General features: G+C 46.7%; 1 protein-coding gene across 1 annotated transcript in view; it reads right to left on the reverse strand.

Moving 5' to 3' along the window:
* Positions 1-2628: 2628 nt before the first annotated feature.
* Positions 2629-19683, reverse strand: part of ADAMTS15 (ADAM metallopeptidase with thrombospondin type 1 motif 15) — a 90639-nt gene continuing 73584 nt past the window's right edge. Inside the window, exons 5-8 of the mRNA XM_063943630.1 lie at positions 12681-12858; positions 11539-11714; positions 10731-10906; positions 2629-7904 (exon numbers count right to left, since the gene is read on the reverse strand). Coding sequence (XP_063799700.1) covers positions 7163-7904; positions 10731-10906; positions 11539-11714; positions 12681-12858 — 1272 coding nt within the window. The 3' untranslated portion in view covers positions 2629-7162. The remainder of the gene's footprint in view (positions 7905-10730; positions 10907-11538; positions 11715-12680; positions 12859-19683) is intronic.

Here is a 19683-nt window from a genome sequence, read left to right on the forward strand (position 1 = left end):
AGCCGCTGCGATCACATCAGCCTGTCTGGGACCGGAAACAGACGTCAGAAACCCTCCCTGCAAACGCTTGGACACGCGTGCGTTTTTCCAACCACTCCCTAAAAACGGTCAGTTGACACCCACAAACGCCCTCTTCTTGTCAATCTCCTTGCAAACGCCTGTGCGAATGGATTCTTCGCACAAACCCATCGCTGAGCGGCGATCCGCTTTGTACGCGTGTGACACGCCTGCGCATTGCGGTGCATACGCATGCGCATTTCTGACCTGATCGCAGGCTGTATGAAAACGCAGCCTAGCGATCAGGTCTGTATTAGCCACATTGTTTCCTGAATTTCTCAATAATAAACTTTTGGTCTAGGGGCGCCGTGAAAACAATTCTGACAGTCTAGGGCGCTGTGATTGAAGAATGTTTGGGAACCACTGGAGAATCCCTTTAAACATCTACTTAGAATCTTCTTTCCTGTGGTAATGCAGATGGCAATGTGAATAAGTAACCAACATACATGTCTGCAGCATGTCCCAGCCTATAGGGTAACGGATGAAGTACCATCTTCTCTTACCCCGTGCCAACAGTGGCACTGAATTGTCTGTCTTAACCGGTGCTACCTTGTGGGTATGATGACTGTATATGCGGGTGTGCTATATTATGTCATCATTCACAGTGTTGACACTGACGATTTAGACATTGCCAGAATATCAACATTGTGAATACCGACAGAATGTCATCAATGGGATTTTAAATGTAAGCCAAACCCTAAGCGTAATCCTAACCCTAATTGCAGCCTAACCCTAAAATAAAGTGTTGACATTTTAACTGTAAACATGTCACTGTCGACATTCTGAATGTCGACGTGATGACTGTATACTGTAGATGCAGCAATGATTATATAACTTGTATCCTCCCATGCCCTGCGCTGTTTAGAACTGCAAGTCCTTAGCACGGTGTAGTATGGTATGCCAGCGGCCAGGATACCAGCGGCCAGCATACCGGCACCGGGATCCTGACCGCCGGCATACCGGCAGCTGGGTAAGCGCAAATGAGCCCCTTGCGGGCTCGCTGCGCTCACCATGCTGCGGGCATGGTGGTGCACTGAGCGCGCCATGCTATTTATTCTACTTCCAGGGGGGGTCGTGGACACCCAAGAGGGAGAATAGGTGTCGGTATACCGGGTGTCTGGATTCCGGCACCAGTATACTGAGCGCCGGGAACCCAACAGCCGGCATACCGAATACCACTCCTTAGCACTGTATCTGTTTCTGCACTGTGTAAGGCGCTACGGACCTCTTGTGGCACCATATAAAAGAAGAATGGGTGTGGTTCATCAAATCGACAGTGTCTAGGTCGACAATGTTTAGGTCGACCACTATAGGTCGAAAGTCACTAGGTCGACATGGATGGAAGGTCGACAGGGTTTCTAGGTCGACATGTGCTAGGTCGACAGGTCTAAAGGTCGACATGAGGTGTGTTTTTTGTGTCGTTTTCTTCGTAGAGTGACCGGGATCCCAAATTAGTGCACCGCGTCCCCTCGCATGGCTCGCTTCGCTCGCCATGCTTCGGGCAATGGTGCCTTTGCTCCGCTACCGCTTCGCTCGGCACACTTTACCGTTCCAATCGTAGTCCACGTGGATCATTAAGTATGAAAAAATTCAAAAAAAGAAAAAAAATTCAAAAACTCATGTCGACCTTTAGACCTGTCGACCTAGCACATGTCGACCTAGAAAGTGAAACCCTGTCGACCTTCCATCCATGTCGACCTAGTGACTGTCGACCTATAGTGGTCGACCTAAACATTGTCGACCTAGACACTGTCGATCTTCAGACCGGATCCCAAGAAGAATACCTGTAAAATTATGGACACAACGATGTCACTAATACCCCTTCCACACAAAAAATGAAATTCCCAGGTGAAGAAGTTCTACCCGGTAATTTAATGAAAAACACGGGTCCTTTATCTGTGTGAAAGGGTCACCCTGCGCTGATATTCCCGGGACTTCAACCCAGGACTTTACCAGGGTTGAAGGCCTGGGATTTTCGACCTGGGTTGACCCTTTCACACAGACGAAATACCCGTTTTGATCCGCAAATTACAGGGTACAAATTCTTGACCCGGTAATTTGCTTCTCTGTGTGAAAGGGGGGGGGACAATGTTTAGGTTGACCACTATAGGTCGACAGTCACTAGGTCGACATGTTTTCAAGGTCAACAGGGTTTCTAGGTCGACATGTTCTAGGTCGACAGGTCAAAATTAGTTTTTCACATTTTTTTTCAACTTTTTCATACTTAACGATCCACGCGGACTACGATTGAGAACGGTAACCTGCTTCGCTCGCCTTGCCCGGGGACACGGTGCACTAATTGGGGTTCCCCGTCACTGTACGGAGAAAACGACACCAAAAAAACGTGAAAAACTCATGTCGACCTTTTGACCTGTCGACCTAGAAACCCTGTCGACCTAGGGACTGTCGACCTATAGTGGTCGATCTAAACATTGTCGACCTAGACACTGTTGATCTAATGATCCACACCCAATAGGCATCCTAGCATAGTAATCACAAATCATGTTTTATATAGCAGAAATGGTCATTTTTGGTCAAAGTAACAACAGAAAGAAATAAAGTAACAGAGACTTTGTGCAGTGCATACACCAAGGCTTTACTTGGGTCTGTACGTGTTTATTTCTCCTCACACATGCCTATAGAGAGTATACACAGTATACATATTTATATACATACAGCCTGTACCTTGGCTTGTCTGTGTCATTTGTTGTATCAAAATAATAAAAAATAAATGTACAAAAACATATAATACAGAGGAACACAGCAGTCCCATGTGGGATTAATCAGCCCTTCTCTGCCTTCCAACATCAGTCAGTCAGTGATTGTTTTATCCATAGCAGGTGATATCTCCAAATGTCATCAGTGTCTATTGTCCAGGTTGAATGAAGACTCGCTGCAGATCTGGGTGATCTGACATTCCGTAGGTTTTGGGAAGAGTAGAAAACATGTATAATGCAGGGTTGTCCATCTAGGTGCTCTAGAATTCTTCTTGTCAACACATAGTTATCAAGCCCTAGACGGCCGTTTTTGATAGAACTTGAAAGACCTTTTTTTTTTTAACACCATAATAGTAATTTTTTTGCTCGTAAATAAATTCTCAATCTTGCTCCTTATATGTTAGATTCGCTTTCTCCGAGCGTGCATGTCATAACATATGTAATATATATATATATATATATATATATATATATACATATAGCATGTAATAATAACGTGTTTGCTTTTGCTCTCCTTTTCATTGCTAGCCTAAAATAAATGACTGTACATTACAGGCCTCACCCTGCATCAGTTTGTCCCAGAGTAAACGCTTTCTATCCTGGGGAAAGCTGACGGACTTGGGGAAAAATGGAGCGCGTGTCGGCTGGGCCTGTGTGCATTGTAAATCAAATTTCAACTGGTAAAGAATCTGCAGATAAACATGCTGTCCGCTATAAAGACTTCTAGGATCAGGTGTGCTGGTAAATGATTAATTAAGAGGAAGTTCTGTAGGGGGGTATTCAATAAGAGGTGTAGAGACTTCTAGGATCAGGTGTGCTGGGAAATGATTAATTAAGAGGAAGTTCTTTAGGGGGGTATTCAATTAGAGGTGAAGCAATATCGGGTGTGAAAAACTGCCATTTTTCTAATTTTTTCCCGATGTTTCACCAATATTTTTTTTACAGGCTATCCAATTTGGTCGTCTATAAAAAAAAATTAAAAATCTCCCGAAAACACATGGGTTACGTGAAACCTGTGTGTTTTTTCGGTTGAAGCAGCATCTGTTTCCAGGGATTTGGAATCCCCGATAACCACGACGACCTGCAGTGTCCCATGCCCGCCACATCAGCAGCAGGCTGGGACTGCAGGGAGGGTGGCACTTGGCGCTGTGACCCGTGGATGAAAAGCCGGGGCAGCGGTCATGTGACCAGGGGAGCTGGAGGTGCAGTGCTGCATCGGGAGCTGTCAGGAGCGAGTACTCGATGCAGCAACCCCCAATAAACCAAACGCTCATGCCGGCTTATCGGGGCTTATAGGATATCCCTGGGCGATATCATTACCCGCGGTAATGTACTGTGGGTAATTGGATATCCCCCTAAGCCTGTATTATACCACAAAGGTAGGTTTACCATTCTATCCCTTTAAACTGGGGCACTCATGATGTACACTGGTTCTGTGGCTGGCTGACTTCATACCTTCATTTCACCTGGTTTTAAGCAGCCATATTACCTGTGTAATTCATGAGTGTTCCGGTTTAAAGAGCTAATATGCAAAAAAATGTGACCTGACAGAGATGCCTTCAGTCAACCATATATCGTGCACAGAAAAATAACTGTTTATGAAAATGTTCTGTATCTGTATATAAGATATAGATATAAATGACTGATAAGTTATCTCCTGGATGTTTTTAGTACAATCATTATACAGTAGCTCTTGTTACAATGTTATATTTGTGCCTGACAATGGAAAGCCTGAATAAAACATGCAAGACACTAACGGGGGAATCCAATTAGCCTTGTTTCACACCCAGACCTATTCAATAAAACAGCCTTTTCCCCACATGGAAAACACAGTATTAGCACGCGTTAACACGTACATATGGTGTAAAATGTGATATGTGTGGGTTTCCCTGTGCGTTAAAGCCCCAGGTATGCTTTCTCGCAGGCTTTTCCCAGCTCCTGAGGCTGCAAGGAAAAGTTTTCCATTGGTTCTTTATGTGCAGGGTAAACCCCGCTAATTGAATTGCCCGCCACTAGTAATTAGCTGTGGGGTAAAACCCTTGGCTAATGGGATTCCCCCCTTAGTAGCCTATTTATCAATTAATATTTGCGGGATATACCCCGCAAATATTAAGTGTCCTCAGCATTTATGTACAGGGGACTGAAGCCCCCTTAGGGTCTATGGGGGCTTTTTTTGCCAAATGTCCCAATCTCCCTTGGCCCAGGTTGCTAACACCATCTCCAAATGGCATTAGCCATTGGAGCCTGTGAGCTACATTACTGAGAGAGGGATCTGTCGGATCCCTCCCCGGCACTCTCCACTGACCGTGCATGCGCAATAGTACACATGCCTCCTGAAGGAGATGTGAAGGGATCACATTAGCAATTGGCCCCTGTCACTGCGGGTTCTTCCCAGTGATCTTTAATGTCATGAATAGCGGCGGTAAGAAATTAGAATTATTGAGTCTAGGACTTTCAACATTTATCAACATGGTCAAAGATTAATACCAAATACCTGACTATGTAACGTTACCAAATGCCTGCTTATGTAATACAGTATATACAACTGTTTAAAGTCCTAATGCAGAGGTTCCCAAACTGTGTGCCGTGGCTCCCTGGGGTACCTCGGGACACTTGCAGGGGTGCCCTGGGTTGGTGGTACAGGACCAATTCAAATTATTCATGGTCAATATAATAGGCAAAACCAGTGCTGGTGGCTGCCAGTCATAAAATATGTGGCCAAACAGAAGCAAATCTTGTCTCTCACCACACAACTGACCCTAAGGATGACATATAAACGCAATCTACTTAATGTAATATTTCTTTCTAAATTTCTCAATAAGAAATATTTGGCCTAGGGGTGCCGTGAAAAAAATTCTGATATTCTAGGGCGCCGTGATTCAAAAAAGTTTGGAAACCACTGTCCTAATGAATTTTGCTATATATTAATGTCATGACCCGGATCCCAGTGCTCTTAGCAGTCAGTATGTTCACTAAACACAACTGTCTAGTAGAGGCTCAAGTAGTTTAAGCTATTTACATTTCTATGAACTACAAGCAACAGCAAACTTTGAAATATCAGAGAGCCACTCATGTAAAGTAAGTCTGATCTGATTTATGTAGGTTGACTAATGTCTAGAGGAACCTAGCTGGACAACTCTGTTTTAGCACCTTTTAAAGTAAGAAACAGTACGATCAACAGAAACTCTTCATCCCTGTAATTTCATTGAGTGAAACGCGTCAGCTGATTATGGCTCATTATCGAATGTGAATGAGAGACTTACTTCCATGCCAATCCCAGGACCCATACATACCAATATCTAAAGCCCCTCGCCTCTCCATCATCCCATAGAGGAGATACATAGAGGTAGATTATCTCGGAGGATTGTTTAACCCCATAATTGCCACACAGCCCTGCTGAAACTCGAAAGTAGATCTAAAAACATATTTTTTGTAGAAATCTTTGACAATGTTGCTCAAGTGACAATTCTAAATATAAAACTTCAACACAAAGGTTTTAGGGCTGAATCGCAATTTGGGGATATGTGTGGCTCAATATAATAAAAGATCCCTGCAATTTTTTTAATCATTTTTTTTCCACTTAAATGACTCCCTATATTTATGCTTGTTTTGATCATATATGACCAGTCGTCCAAAGAGTGAAACATGCCATAATAGTAAATAGCTGCATTGGCTGAATGTCAGAGTATAACCAAAGTATTGTGCCTCCTCCTCACCCTTTCTTCTGCTTTATTCTCCTTCATATCTGAATGACCTCACCTTAGTTTCTACAAGGCCTCTCCAACCCTCCTGCTACATTAAGCTGCATTAAGCTCTCATCCATTGACCGAAGTTCCCATTTTTTTTGGAAGGATGGTGCAGTACACAGTGCACTGCAACGAATAAAGAACATCATGGAGCTACTGAAATATGGCTAGTACGTGAGGCATAGTACGTGAGGCACGTTATCAAAGTCCCGATGTCCAAAACTCAAGTGGCAAAAACGTAAAGCGACAAGACAAACAGTGACGTAACTTTTTCACAAACCCATTGGCAAACTTTCCACTACCAAAGAGTTGCACCATACAACTGACCTTAGGAAAAGCCAACTCCGCTTTGCAGCGAGTGTCATATAAACACTGCCAGATTATCCTTTCTTGACACTAATAAAAACATTAGACACTAACTAACACAAGAAAACACGCTAATAAAAAGTGCAAAGCATTAGCCTTCAAATGTCCCTTTGTTTGAAACCGTTGCGATCATTACTCTGGTTTCAGACGTAAACTTTTTGGTCCTTAAAAGGGTCCACTGGTTTATAGCACATCTCCATAGTTCAGTGCTGGATGTAGACATGAGTGCTGCTCTATACAGTACTTGTCACCCGTTCATATTCCTGATTCCATGAGTTAACATGGCCGAAGGATGCAAAAGTCCAGTTCCTGAGGCTTTTTCTTCAACTTGCAGTGCTCTCTAGGTAGAGTGGCTTTCCCACCCGCAGTGCACCGCACCGGCCGCCTTTTAAATCCCCTGCCGCAGGTCTTAGAGCAACCTGTCCATTCTCCAGCCTCCCACATCGGACATGGGTCACCACAGGTCCTTATCTCTGGTGGCCTCAGGGCTGCTTGGCAGTCTGACGCCAGTTGTTCCCAAGGGTCGCGACATTCCACTAGCCGGGTCTGCTGTCCATTACCACAGCTAACGGAGCACTGTCCCCAATTTCCTGGCGTCCAGTGAGACTGGTGTCTGGACCGGGGAGGAGGAGGTGGCAGGGCAGCAAGGCTATTACTTATCACTTCCCCGGCTTTACCATCCTTCTTTTCCCGTGGGATGTAAAATGAGTACCTGAGCCGTGGAGGAGTCATTTTTCCAACACATAGCACCTCTACAGTCAGCGGCTCTTGAATCACACTGACAGCCTGTAGTGCCTCAACTGCGGTCCCTGTTCCGGTATACTTCAGGAGACTCCCACGTACCGGAATATCACGCTCCACTGCAGACACAATGTAATTCCCGTTCAACAGGTAACGTCCTTGGCCATTCTTTACTGCTAGGTAGTTGTCATCATTAATCAGACCTTTATACCCACGTTGCCTCACATCCAAATTACTGGCACCAGAGGGAACCGTAACGACAAAATTATATCCATGTCTGTAAAGAAGGAGGAATAGAGGAGTTAAAGAAATAATAGGAATATGAAAAATTCTAAATCTTATTTTAAAAACCAGCACACGTGATAAGCCCTGACACAAGCAAATAACCCATATTCTGTACTTATTGTCACGCCTTTGTGCAAAATAAACCTAAGCCGACCGAGCCAGACCAGCTGAGACAATACAACATGAATCCTGGCCTTCATGGCACTAGACTGGGGTAGGGAGAAGTAATAGAGTTGAGAGAACCAGGAAGTGCGGGACTTTGGCCAAGTTCTCACATATTTTTAAAGCGGCAATCCGGTACACAGCAAAACCAACCTTGTTTTAGCGTGTAACTGATTGCTGCTTTAAATCGGACACATCCCCCCGGATCTCCTGACACTCTTATAAGGGTATGCAATTAGCTCCGTTTTTTTCACCTAGGCGAAAAAACTGAGCTTTTCACTATTTTTAGGGCGAATGGGGATTTGCCCTATGCAATAGCAGGGCCAGATTTTCACCTGGGCAAAAAATGAGACAGGGTCGGAATACATGTTGATTGGCCAATCCACATGTTTTCCGTCGAAAACGTGGGCCATTTTTGACGATTTTGAGGCATTTTTCGCCAATGCCTTTTCACTTAAAAAAAAAAAAGGTGAAAAGGCATTTGCAAAATTGCCTTCAAAATGGACAAAAACAACCCTAAACTAATACTTAGTGGGGCGAATTCATTAGCTCCGAAATGATCGGAGCTAATTGCATACCCCCTTAGTCAATTACATCACTGTAGGAAAGAGCCTCAGTATACCCTCAATTGTATCACTATTAACTGCTCCAGTTGCCTTTAGCCTATATAATCTGGTGTACTGAGAGGTACATCCACAGCAAGCCCACAGAGTCAGAAGAAGGCGGAGAACCTTCAGTTGCATCCTGCAGGTGCTGTAATATCAATTATAGAAGGCGGAGAACCTTCAGTTGCATGGTACAGGTGCTGTAATATCAATTATAGAAGGCGGATAACCTTCAGTTGCATGGTACAGGTGCTGTAATATCAATTATAGAAGGCGGATAACCTTCAGTTGCATCGTACAGGTGCTGTAATATCAAATATAGAAGGTGGATAACCTTCAGTTGCATGGTACAGGTGCTGTAATATCAATTAGAGAAGGCGGATAACCTTCAGTTGCATGGTACAGGTGCTGTAATATCAATTATAGAAGGCGGATAACCTTCAGTTGCATGGTAGAGGTGCTGTAATATCAATTATAGAAGGCGGATAACCTTCAGTTGCATGGTACAGGTGCTGTAATATCAATTATAGAAGGCGGATAACCTTCAGTTGCATGGTACAGGTGCTGTAATATCAATTATAGAAGGCGGATAACCTTCAGTTGCATGGTACAGGTGCTGTAATATCAATTATAGAAGGTGGATAACCTTCAGTTGCATGGTACAGGTGCTGTAATATCAATTATAGAAGGCGGATAACCTTCAGTTGCATGGTACAGGTGCTGTAATATCAATTATAGAAGGCGGATAACCTTCAGTTGCATGGTAGAGGTGCTGTAATATCAATTATAGAAGGCGGATAACCTTCAGTTGCATGGTACAGGTGCTGTAATATCAATTATAGAAGGCGGATAACCTTCAGTTGCATGGTACAGGTGCTGTAATATCAAATATAGAAGGCGGATAACCTTCAGTTGCATGGTACAGGTGCTGTAATATCAATTATAGAAGGCGGATAACCTTCAGTTGCATGGTACAGGTGCTGTAATATCAAATATAGAAGGCGGATAACCTTCAGTTGCATGGTACAGGTGCTGTAATATCAATTATAGAAGGCGGATAACCTTCAGTTGCATGGTACAGGTGCTGTAATATCAATTATAGAAGGCGGATAACCTTCAGTTGCGTCCTGCAGGTGCTGTAATATCAATTCTTTTCTGCAATGTGTTGGTAACACAAATAAGTGGTAAAGTATTTTGCTCATACTCGGCTCTTTAGTGTAGAGTGTGACATATGGTTTCCCGAATTTGTGGGATCTGCAGTTTACTCTTCCATATTTTCCTGGCCTAACATAAATGCATTTATCTGCAAGTCAAACCTGCACACCCCCCAGTTTTCCTATCACCTCATACATAGCCGCAATGGTGGGGAGGACCACCTACTCCATTTATAGGCAGTTCTAAGGCTAGAATCCAGAAATGAAAGAATTTGTTATGAAACATGTGGCACGAAACGCGCCAGGTGGACTCAGGCCATTACAGCCATTGTAGCATGACGTTACACATTTCCACAAGGCCAACATTTGCTGGGTGTCCCTTACTCCATCTATATTTCTCCTTACCAATGCTTCCAAATACTAAGCAAAAAGGGGCTACTGCGTCAATTTGACAGAATGTAAATATAACGGGCACTAGTTCCTTAGAGCACAGGTTCTCAAACTCGGTCCTCAGGACCCCACACAGTGCATGTTTTCCAGGTCTCCTCACAAAATCACAAGTGAAATAATTAGCTCCACCTGTGGACCTTTTCAAATGTATCAGTGAGTAATTAATACACCTGTGCACTCGCTGGGTTACCTGCAAAACATGCACTGTGTGGGGTCCTGAGGACCGAGTTTGAGAACCACTGCCTTAGAGGGTATGTAATATTCACAATATTCATTATACATTACCCCAACAGATGTAGTCATAAGCAATAAAAGTCGGAATCATTTTATCAGCAGAGATTTGGCTAATACGATGGAAGATACTGTATGGCAGAACTTTCCATGGAATGCTGAGCTCTTGTGCGCGGCAGCTTCAGCACTCCATTCCATTCATAGCTGGAGACTCACATAGGCTTAGTGAAAAGACCAGAGATCTTCTTGCAGCTTTTATTGTCTCCACCACACACTCGGCACTTGTCAAACTTCTTCTTGGACCCCAGTTGGCCATCACACCCAGCTTTAATGCACTTGCCCTGCACACACACGGACGTGGAGTCGGGAGCACATGGGGTGCCATCCACCACCTGTGTGGTACGGAAATCACAGTGTCATACTTTGCTGCAGCTGTAAGCACACTCACGCTCATAATGCATGGTGTAAAAACAGTCAGAAAATGCGGTAGAGCATGCGTTTACAGAAGGACCCAGGAGTAAGTAAAGCATCACATGCGTTAAATGCGATAACCAGCATAACAGAGGATGGTTCACTTTTGCGCCAAAATAACATCGCATTTTCATATCTAAAAGCCATGCAGTTTGTTCATTCATGTTTATAAGTAAAGCAAAATAGGCAAGCAACTGGGCAAAGCCATGCTGCACTGCAGGTGGGGCAGATGTAACATGTGCAGAGAGAGTTAGATTTGGGCGGGGCGTGTTCAAACTGAAATCTAAGTTGCAGTGTAAAAATAAAGCAGCCAGTATTTACCCTGCACAGAAACAATATAACCCACCCAAATAGAAATCTCTCTGCACATGTTACAACTGCCTAACTGCAGTGCAGCATGCTTTTGCCCAGTTGCTTGATCATTTGCTTTACTTACAAACATGAATTAGACCCACATTGTTGTTGATATATTATATTATAAAGTAGTGCTCAGGATCTCTTGGGAATGCATGTCTGGCTGATGGTGGCAGTGCCTGGCAAGTACCATACTAACCTTTCGTGCCAGCACGTAAAAGTAGCCCGTTCCATTTGCTCTGCAGATCAACTTGCATTTGTCTCTTGGTGACACCCCTGAGTATTTAGGGACCCACCCCACAGTGGAGGTTAGTCGATTTGTGCTCTGGTTGAAACCATTGAATGCTTCACACTGCTCTTCCCGAAAACCTTTACCTGCAACACAGAACAAGAGGACTTTCTCTGTAAGTAATTCTATATAATACACATAGTATATATAATATATAGATATGTAAGCTCTCTCACAGACATAGGGGATCATTCAGACCTGATTGCTCGCTAGCTATTTTTTGCAGCGCTGCAATCAGATAGTCGCCGCCTATAGGGGAGTGTATTTTCGTTTTGCAAGTGTGCGATCGCATGTGCAGCCGAGCGCTAGAAAATAGTTTGTGCAGTTTCTGAGTAGGTCTGAACTTACTCAGCCGCTGCGATCACTTCAGCCTGTATGGTCCCGGAATTGACGTCAGGAATCCGCCCTGCAAACGCTTGGACACGTCTGTGTTTTTCCAACCACTCCCTGAAAACGGTCAGTTGCCACCCACACACGCCCTCTTCCTGTCACTCTCCTTGCGATCGGCTGTGTGAATGGATTCTTCGTTAAATCCATCGCACAGCAATGATTCGCTTTGCACCCATACGACGCGCCTGCGCATTGCGGTGCATACACATGCGCAGTTCAGACCTAATCGCAGCACATCAAAAAAACCTAGCGTGCTATCAGGTCTGAATGACCCCCATAGGGTGGGATGTAATGGCGTCCAAGATCACCGGTGGTGCAAGATGATGGCCGATCACTTACAAGGCAAGTTGCTAGTTGCTGCTATACTCTGGTCCTGATCACATATACTGTACTTACTGCCCTTATGGCATCTCACTTACATGCTACAGTGCACGTCCTGTACCCCACTGTCATCTGGTGACTCACTAGTATTGGGGCAGGATCAGTGTAATATACACAGCACTGTACACCACTGTGATCTGCTCACTCACTAGTATTGGGGCAGGATCAGTGTAATATACACAGCACTGTACACCAGTGGGATGTGGTCACTCACCGGTATCGGGGCAGGAGGTCAGTGTAATATACACAGCACTGTACACCAGAGGGATCAGGTCACTCACCGGTATCGGGGCAGGAGGTCAGTGAGCAGGATCGGTACTTCACCCGCAGCCCCTCACAGTAGGTTCCTCCATGTGACGGCTCTGGATTGTTACATTCGCGTTTGGCCAGCTGAACGCCCCCACCACAGGTCCTGGAGCATTGTCCATATGGACTCCACTTTCCCCAGGAACCATCCACCTGCAGACAGGATGTGAGAGACAAATAATAAAGTGAGATTTGCACCAATTATATTGTTTACATTTAGCATTAAACATAATTGTATCTGTCCATCAACAAGTGACTATTCTATACCCGCTGTACAGCGCTGCAGTGTATGTGTGTGCCACGCAGGGACATTCCGCAGTGCACGGGGCAGACAGCCGGTTACAATAGGATCACTGTGTAATAACGGAGAGAGAGTGGCTGTTGCTCCTCAGACATTCTGAATGAACCTGAGAACAAGTGCGAGCAGATCCACAGGAGGAAGTGTTACAGGAAGACGGCTCAGGCATTTACTCTCAGAGGTGCCAAGGACTTCGCTATGGAACGCGCTAATCTGGCATCTCTAGCTCAGACTGAGTAATACATCCTATTTATACCTGGAGTTTAATTTACCTTACATGGGCAGTGATTTATACAGACATATCCTTTCATTTATACCTATATACACGCAATGTCCTTGGCATTGGGGATAGATTTGGCCAAAGCAAAAGACCTGAAAACAACTTCTGTCTGTAAATAAAGGGGGTCATTCCGAGTTGATCGCTCGCTAGCTAGTTTTAGCAGCCGTGCAAACGCTATGCCGCCGCCCTCTGGGGAGTGTATTTTAGCTTAGCAGAAGTGCGAACGCTTGTGCAGCCGAGCTCTGCAAAAACAGTTTGTGCAGTTTCTGAGTAGCTCTGAACCTACTCAGTGCTTGCGATCACTTCAGCCTATTCGTGTCCGGATTTGACGTCATACACCCGCCCAGCCACGCCTGCGTTTTTTCAGACACGCCTGTGTTTTTGCAAACACTCCCTGAAAATGGTCAGTTGACACCCAGAAACGCCCCCTTCCTGTCAATCTTCTTGCGGTTGTCAGTGCGACTGAAAACTTCGCTAGAACCTGTGCACAACCACAAAGGGCTTTGTACCTGTACGTCGTGCGTGCGCATTGCGGAGCATACGCATGTGCAGAAGTGCCATTTTTTAGCCTGATTGCTGCGCTGCGAACAACGGCCGCTAGCAATCAACTCGGAATGACCCCCAATGTACTAGCCATGTGTGCACACCCACTATCCACCTCGTCTCACCACCTGCCCTGAACTAAAGGAACAGGTGAGAACAGAGGTGTCTCTGGGTCCGCAGATCGTGACCTAGGCCTGAGGTTAATTGGTGATCTCAGATGGTAGGCTCTAAAAACGGGTTGGGTATGCGTGACCGGCCATCAGGAGACGGCCGGTCGACATACCGACGCCGGGATCCCGGCTTTTAGATGCAAAGCCCCTTGCAGGCTCGCTGCGCTTGCCACAGGTTATATTCCCACTCTATAGGTGTTGTGGACACCCACGAGTGGGAATAGTCCCTGTCAGTACGGCATGCCACGTCCGGACTGTAAGGGGGTGGGATTCAGGAGTCGGTATTGTGACCGCCGGCCACGTAACTACCTCCCACCAAAAACGTGTGTATATTATACTTGCCTAGCCTACTTTCCGAGGAGAAGATGCAGGTGGGTGGTGATGGGGGCAGTGGTGGGCTATTTGTGTCATTTGCCCCCACCACCGTGGCAAAATGTCTTGAATACCACATATTTGCATAGGAGGTGGGGCCAAATTAACACGATTACCATAGAAACGTGTCATCAGGCCACGCATCCTCCTCAGTGATCGCAGATTTCTGTTATCATTCTTACCAATCTGCCCACTACACTAGGAGTGCCTACACTTCCGGGGGGTGCGGGGGATTACCAGAGAAATTTGGAGTCTCCCGCATGCTCATGGAGACTAGAGTAGGCAAATAAGGTGTATATTTGCCCGTACACATAGTTGTGCATAAGTGTAGATACAACTTTGCATCACCTGTAGTTGTGGACGTCTGCCCCAGAGCACGCGCATTTCCAGTACACGCAAAATACAGACCTAGTTCAGCTCAGCATTAAGACTCTATAGATTTTCATATACACAACAATTCTGCATATAGGGGTTTTGATTATACTGTAGGTTCCCAGATTATGCTCTGTGACACAAGATAGCACTGTATCTGTAGCTCCAGGGTCTTGGTTCTCCTCTGTGACACAAGCTGCTCTGTGACACAAGTCTACAGCCATCTCACTAGCTACCTCTCTGACAACTCCATCCTTTATCCACTTCAATCTGGCTTTCACCCACTCCACTCCACCGAGACTGCCCTGGTGAAAGTCACCAATGACCTGCTTTCGGCCAAATCCAAGGGCCACTTCTCTCTGCTCATCCTTCTGGACCTCTCTGCTGCCTTTGACACCGTGGATCATCCTCTCCTCCTCCGCACACTCCAAAATGTTGGCCTCTCTTGCACTGTCATTGACTGGTTTACCTCATACCTCACTAACCGCTCCTTCTCTGTGTCTGCCTCCGGAACCACCTCACAACCTTCCATCCTTCCTGTTGGTGTCCCTCAGGGTTCTGTCCTAGGCCCCCTTCTGTTCTCCATGTACACCTCTTCCCTGGGTGTGCTCATTAACTCCTTTGGCCTTCAATACGACCTCTATGCTGATGACACACAACTCTACCTCTCCTCTCCTGATCTGTCCCCCTCTGTCCTCTCTCAGGTCTCCAGCTGCCTCTCTTCCATCTCCTCCTGGATGTCTGAGCACTCTCTGAAGCTCAACATGGACAAAACTGAACTCATTATCTTACCCCCAGCCAGAGCAACACCCCCTACAAATATCTCTATCACTGTTGACAACACAATCATCTCCCCGGTTCCCCAACTCAGCTGCCTGGGCGTCATTCTTGACTCCTCCCTTTCCTTTGCACCCTACATCCAAGCTCTGGCGCAATCTTGTCGGTTCCAGCTACGCAACATTGCTCGCATCAGGCCATTTCTCTCCCAGAGTGCAACTAAACTTATCATCCACTCACTGGTCATCTCACGACTCAACTACTGCAATGTTCTCCTCACTGGCCTCCGTGCTCCCACCTCGCTCCCCTCCAATCTGTCCTCAACTCCGCAGCTAGGCTCATCTTCCTCTCCACTTCTGCCACTCCCCTACGACAAAATCTACACCGGCTCCCATTCCCCTACAGAATCCTCTTCAAACTCCTCACCCTCACATACAAGGCCATCTCTAATTCCACTGCTCCCTACATCTCCAACCTTCTCTCCCTTCATACTCCCTCCCGCCCACTATGGTCGGCTGATGACCGCTGCCCTTCCTCTACCCTGGTCACTGCTTCCCATGCACAAGTTCAAGATTTTGCCCGTGCTGCACCCCTTCAGTGGAACGCGCTCCCTCGATCCATTAGACTCTCCCCAACCTTGCAAAGCTTCAAACGGCACCTGAAAACCCACCTATTTATCAAAGCGTATCCCCCCGATGCATAACCTAGTCCTTAGGCTGCTCCTCCATCCCCCTGCCCCATGCCTTGAACATCTCTGCTTTGCCTGCATACTGCCATCAGTCTTCCTCCTGCTTGCTTGGACCTCATGTCATCTGTCTGTCGCCCCTCCACACTAGATTGTTAGCTCTTCAGAGCAGGGCCCTCTTTCCTCTTGTTGTCTAAGCCCTCTTCTCAACACATTTCACTCAGCGACCATCTTTACCTGCTTTTTCTCCTACTGGTAAAGTCTCCTCTCTATCTATGGCCGTCAGCCCCAAGTAGTACAATGATTACTCCCTCGCCACTTACATATAAGCTGTATTATGTTTTGAGAATTGTGGTGCTCTTTATTACCGGCACTCTATTTTTTATGTATTAACTGTTATGCTAAGTTTTGACTCCCTGTACTGTCCTTTGTACGGCGCTGCGAAACACTTGTGGCGCCCTATAAATAAAATGTAATAATAATAATAATAATAATAATAGCACTGTATCTGTACCGCCGGGGTCTGGGTTCTACTCTGTGACCTAAGATAGCACTGTATCTGTACCTCCGGGGTCTGGGTTCTGCTCTGTGACACAAGCTAGCACTGTATCTGTACCTCCAGGGTCTGGGTTCTGCTCTGTGACACAAGCTAGCACTGTATCTGTACCTCCGGGGTCTGGGTTCTGCTGTGTGACACAAGCTAGCACTGTATCTGTACCTCCGGGGACTGGGTTCTGCTGTGTGACACAAGCTAGCACTGTATCTGTACCTCCACGGTCTGGGTTCTGCTGTGTGACACAAGCTTGCACTGTATCTGTAAGAGTGTGGGTTCTGCTGTGTGACACAAGCTAGCACTGTATCTGTACCTCCGGGGTCTGGGTTCTGCTCTGTGACAAAAGCTAGCACTGTATCTGTACCTCCAGGGTCTGGGTTCTGCTCTGTGACACAAGCTAGCACTGTATCTGTACCTCCAGGGTCTGGGTTCTGCTCTGTGTTACAAGCTAGCACTGTATCTGTACCTCCAGGGTCTGGGTTCTGCTGTGTGACACAAGCTAGCACTGTTTCTGTACCTCCGCTGTCTGGGTTCTGCTCTGTGACACAAGCTAGCACTGTATCTGTACCTCCAGGGTCTGGGTTCTGCTCTGTGACACAAGCTAGCACTGTATCTGTACCTCCAGGGTCTGGGTTCTGCTCTGTGACAAAAGCTAGCACTGTATCTGTAGATCCAGGGTCTTGGTTCTGCTCGGTTACACAAGCTAGCACTGTATCTGTACCTCCAGGGTCTGGGTTCTGCTCTGTGACACAAGCTAGCACTGTATCTGTACCTCCAGGGTCTGGGTTCTGCTCTGTGACACAAGCTAGCACTGTATCTGTAACTCCAGGGTCTTGGTTCTGCTGTGTGACACAAGCTAGCACTGTATCTGTACCTCCGGGGTCTGGGTTCTGCTCTGTGACACAAGCTAGCACTGTATCTGTACCTCCAGGGTCTGGGTTCTGCTGTGTGACACAAGCTAGCACTGTATCTGTACCTCCGGGGTCTGGGTTCTGCTCTGTGACACAAGCTAGCACTGTATCTGTACCTTCAGGGTCTGGGTTCTGCTCTGTGTTACAAGCTAGCACTGTATCTGTACCTCCAGGGTCTGGGTTCTGCTGTGTGACACAAGCTAGCACTGTAGCTGTACCTCCGGGGTCTGGGTTCTGCTCTGTGACACAAGCTAGCACTGTATCTGTACCTCCAGGGTCTGGGTTCTGCTCTGTGACACAAGCTAGCACTGTATCTGTACCTCCAGGGTCTGGGTTCTGCTCTGTGACAAAAGCTAGCACTGTATCTGTAGTCCAGTGTCTTGGTTCTGCTCGGTTACACAAGCTAGCACTGTATCTGTACCTCCAGGGTCTGGGTTCTGCTGTGTGACACAAGCTAGCACTGTATCTGTTCCTCCAGGGTCTGGGTTCTGCTCTGTGACAAAAGCTAGCACTGTATCTGTAGCTCCAGGGTCTGGGTTCTGCTCGGTTACACAAGCTAGCACTGTATCTGTACCTCCAGGGTCTGGGTTCTGCTGTGTGACACAAGCTAGCACTGTATCTGTACCTCCGGGGTCTGGGTTCTGCTCTGTGACACAAGCTAGCACTGTATCTGTACCTCCAGGGTCTGGGTTCTGCTCTGTGACACAAGATGGCCCTGTATCTGTACCTCCGGGGTCTGGGTTCTGCTCTGTGACACAAGCTAGCACTGTATCTGTACCTCCAGGGTCTGGGTTCTGCTCTGTGACACAAGCTAGCACTGTATCTGTACCTCCAGGGTCTGGGTTCTGCTCTGTGACAAAAGCTAGCACTGTATCTGTACCTCCAGGGTCTGGGTTCTGCTCTGTGACACAAGCTAGCACTGTATCTGTACCTCCAGGGTCTGGGTTCTGCTGTGTGACACAAGCTAGCACTGTATCTGTACCTCCAGGGTCTGGGTTCTGCTCTGTGACACAAGCTAGCACTGTATCTGTACCTCCAGGGTCTGGGTTCTGCTCTGTGACAAAAGCTAGCACTGTATCTGTACCTCCAGGGTCTGGGTTCTGCTCTGTGACACAAGCTAGCACTGTATCTGTACCTCCAGGGTCTGGGTTCTGCTCTGTGACACAAGCTAGCACTGTATCTGTACCTCCAGGGTCTGGGTTCTGCTCTGTGTTACAAGCTAGCACTGTATCTGTACCTCCAGGGTCTGGGTTCTGCTGTGTGACACAAGCTAGCACTGTATCTGTACCTCCGCTGTCTGGGTTCTGCTCTGTGACACAAGCTAGCACTGTATCTGTACCTCCAGGGTCTGGGTTCTGCTCTGTGACACAAGCTAGCACTGTATCTGTACCTCCAGGGTCTGGGTTCTGCTCTGTGACAAAAGCTAGCACTGTATCTGTAGCTCCAGGGTCTTGGTTCTGCTCGGTTACACAAGCTAGCACTGTATCTGTACCTCCAGGGCCTGGGTTCTGCTCTGTGACACAAGCTAGCACTGTATCTGTACCTCCAGGGCCTGGGTTCTGCTCTGTGACACAAGCTAGCACTGTATCTGTAACTCCAGGGTCTTGGTTCTGCTGTGTGACACAAGCTAGCACTATATCTGTACCTCCGGGGTCTGGGTTCTGCTCTGTGACACAAGCTAGCACTGTATCTGTACCTCCAGGGTCTGGGTTCTGCTGTGTGACACAAGCTAGCACTGTATCTGTACCTCCGGGGTCTGGGTTCTGATTTGTGACACAAGCTAGCACTGTATCTGTACCTCCAGGGTCTGGGTTCTGCTCTGTGTTACAAGCTAGCACTCTATCTGTAGCTCCAGGGTCTTGGTTCTGCTGTGTGACACAAGCTAGCACTGTATCTGTAAGAGTCTGGGTTCTGCTGTGTGATACAAGCTAGCACTGTATCTGTAGCTCCGGGGTCTGGGTTCTGCTGTGTGACACAAGCTAGCACTGTATCTGTACCTCCAGGGTCTGGGTTCTGC

The sequence above is a fragment of the Pseudophryne corroboree genome, chromosome 10 (genome assembly GCF_028390025.1).
Source record: "Pseudophryne corroboree isolate aPseCor3 chromosome 10, aPseCor3.hap2, whole genome shotgun sequence".
Classification (NCBI taxonomy): Eukaryota; Metazoa; Chordata; class Amphibia; order Anura; family Myobatrachidae; genus Pseudophryne; species Pseudophryne corroboree.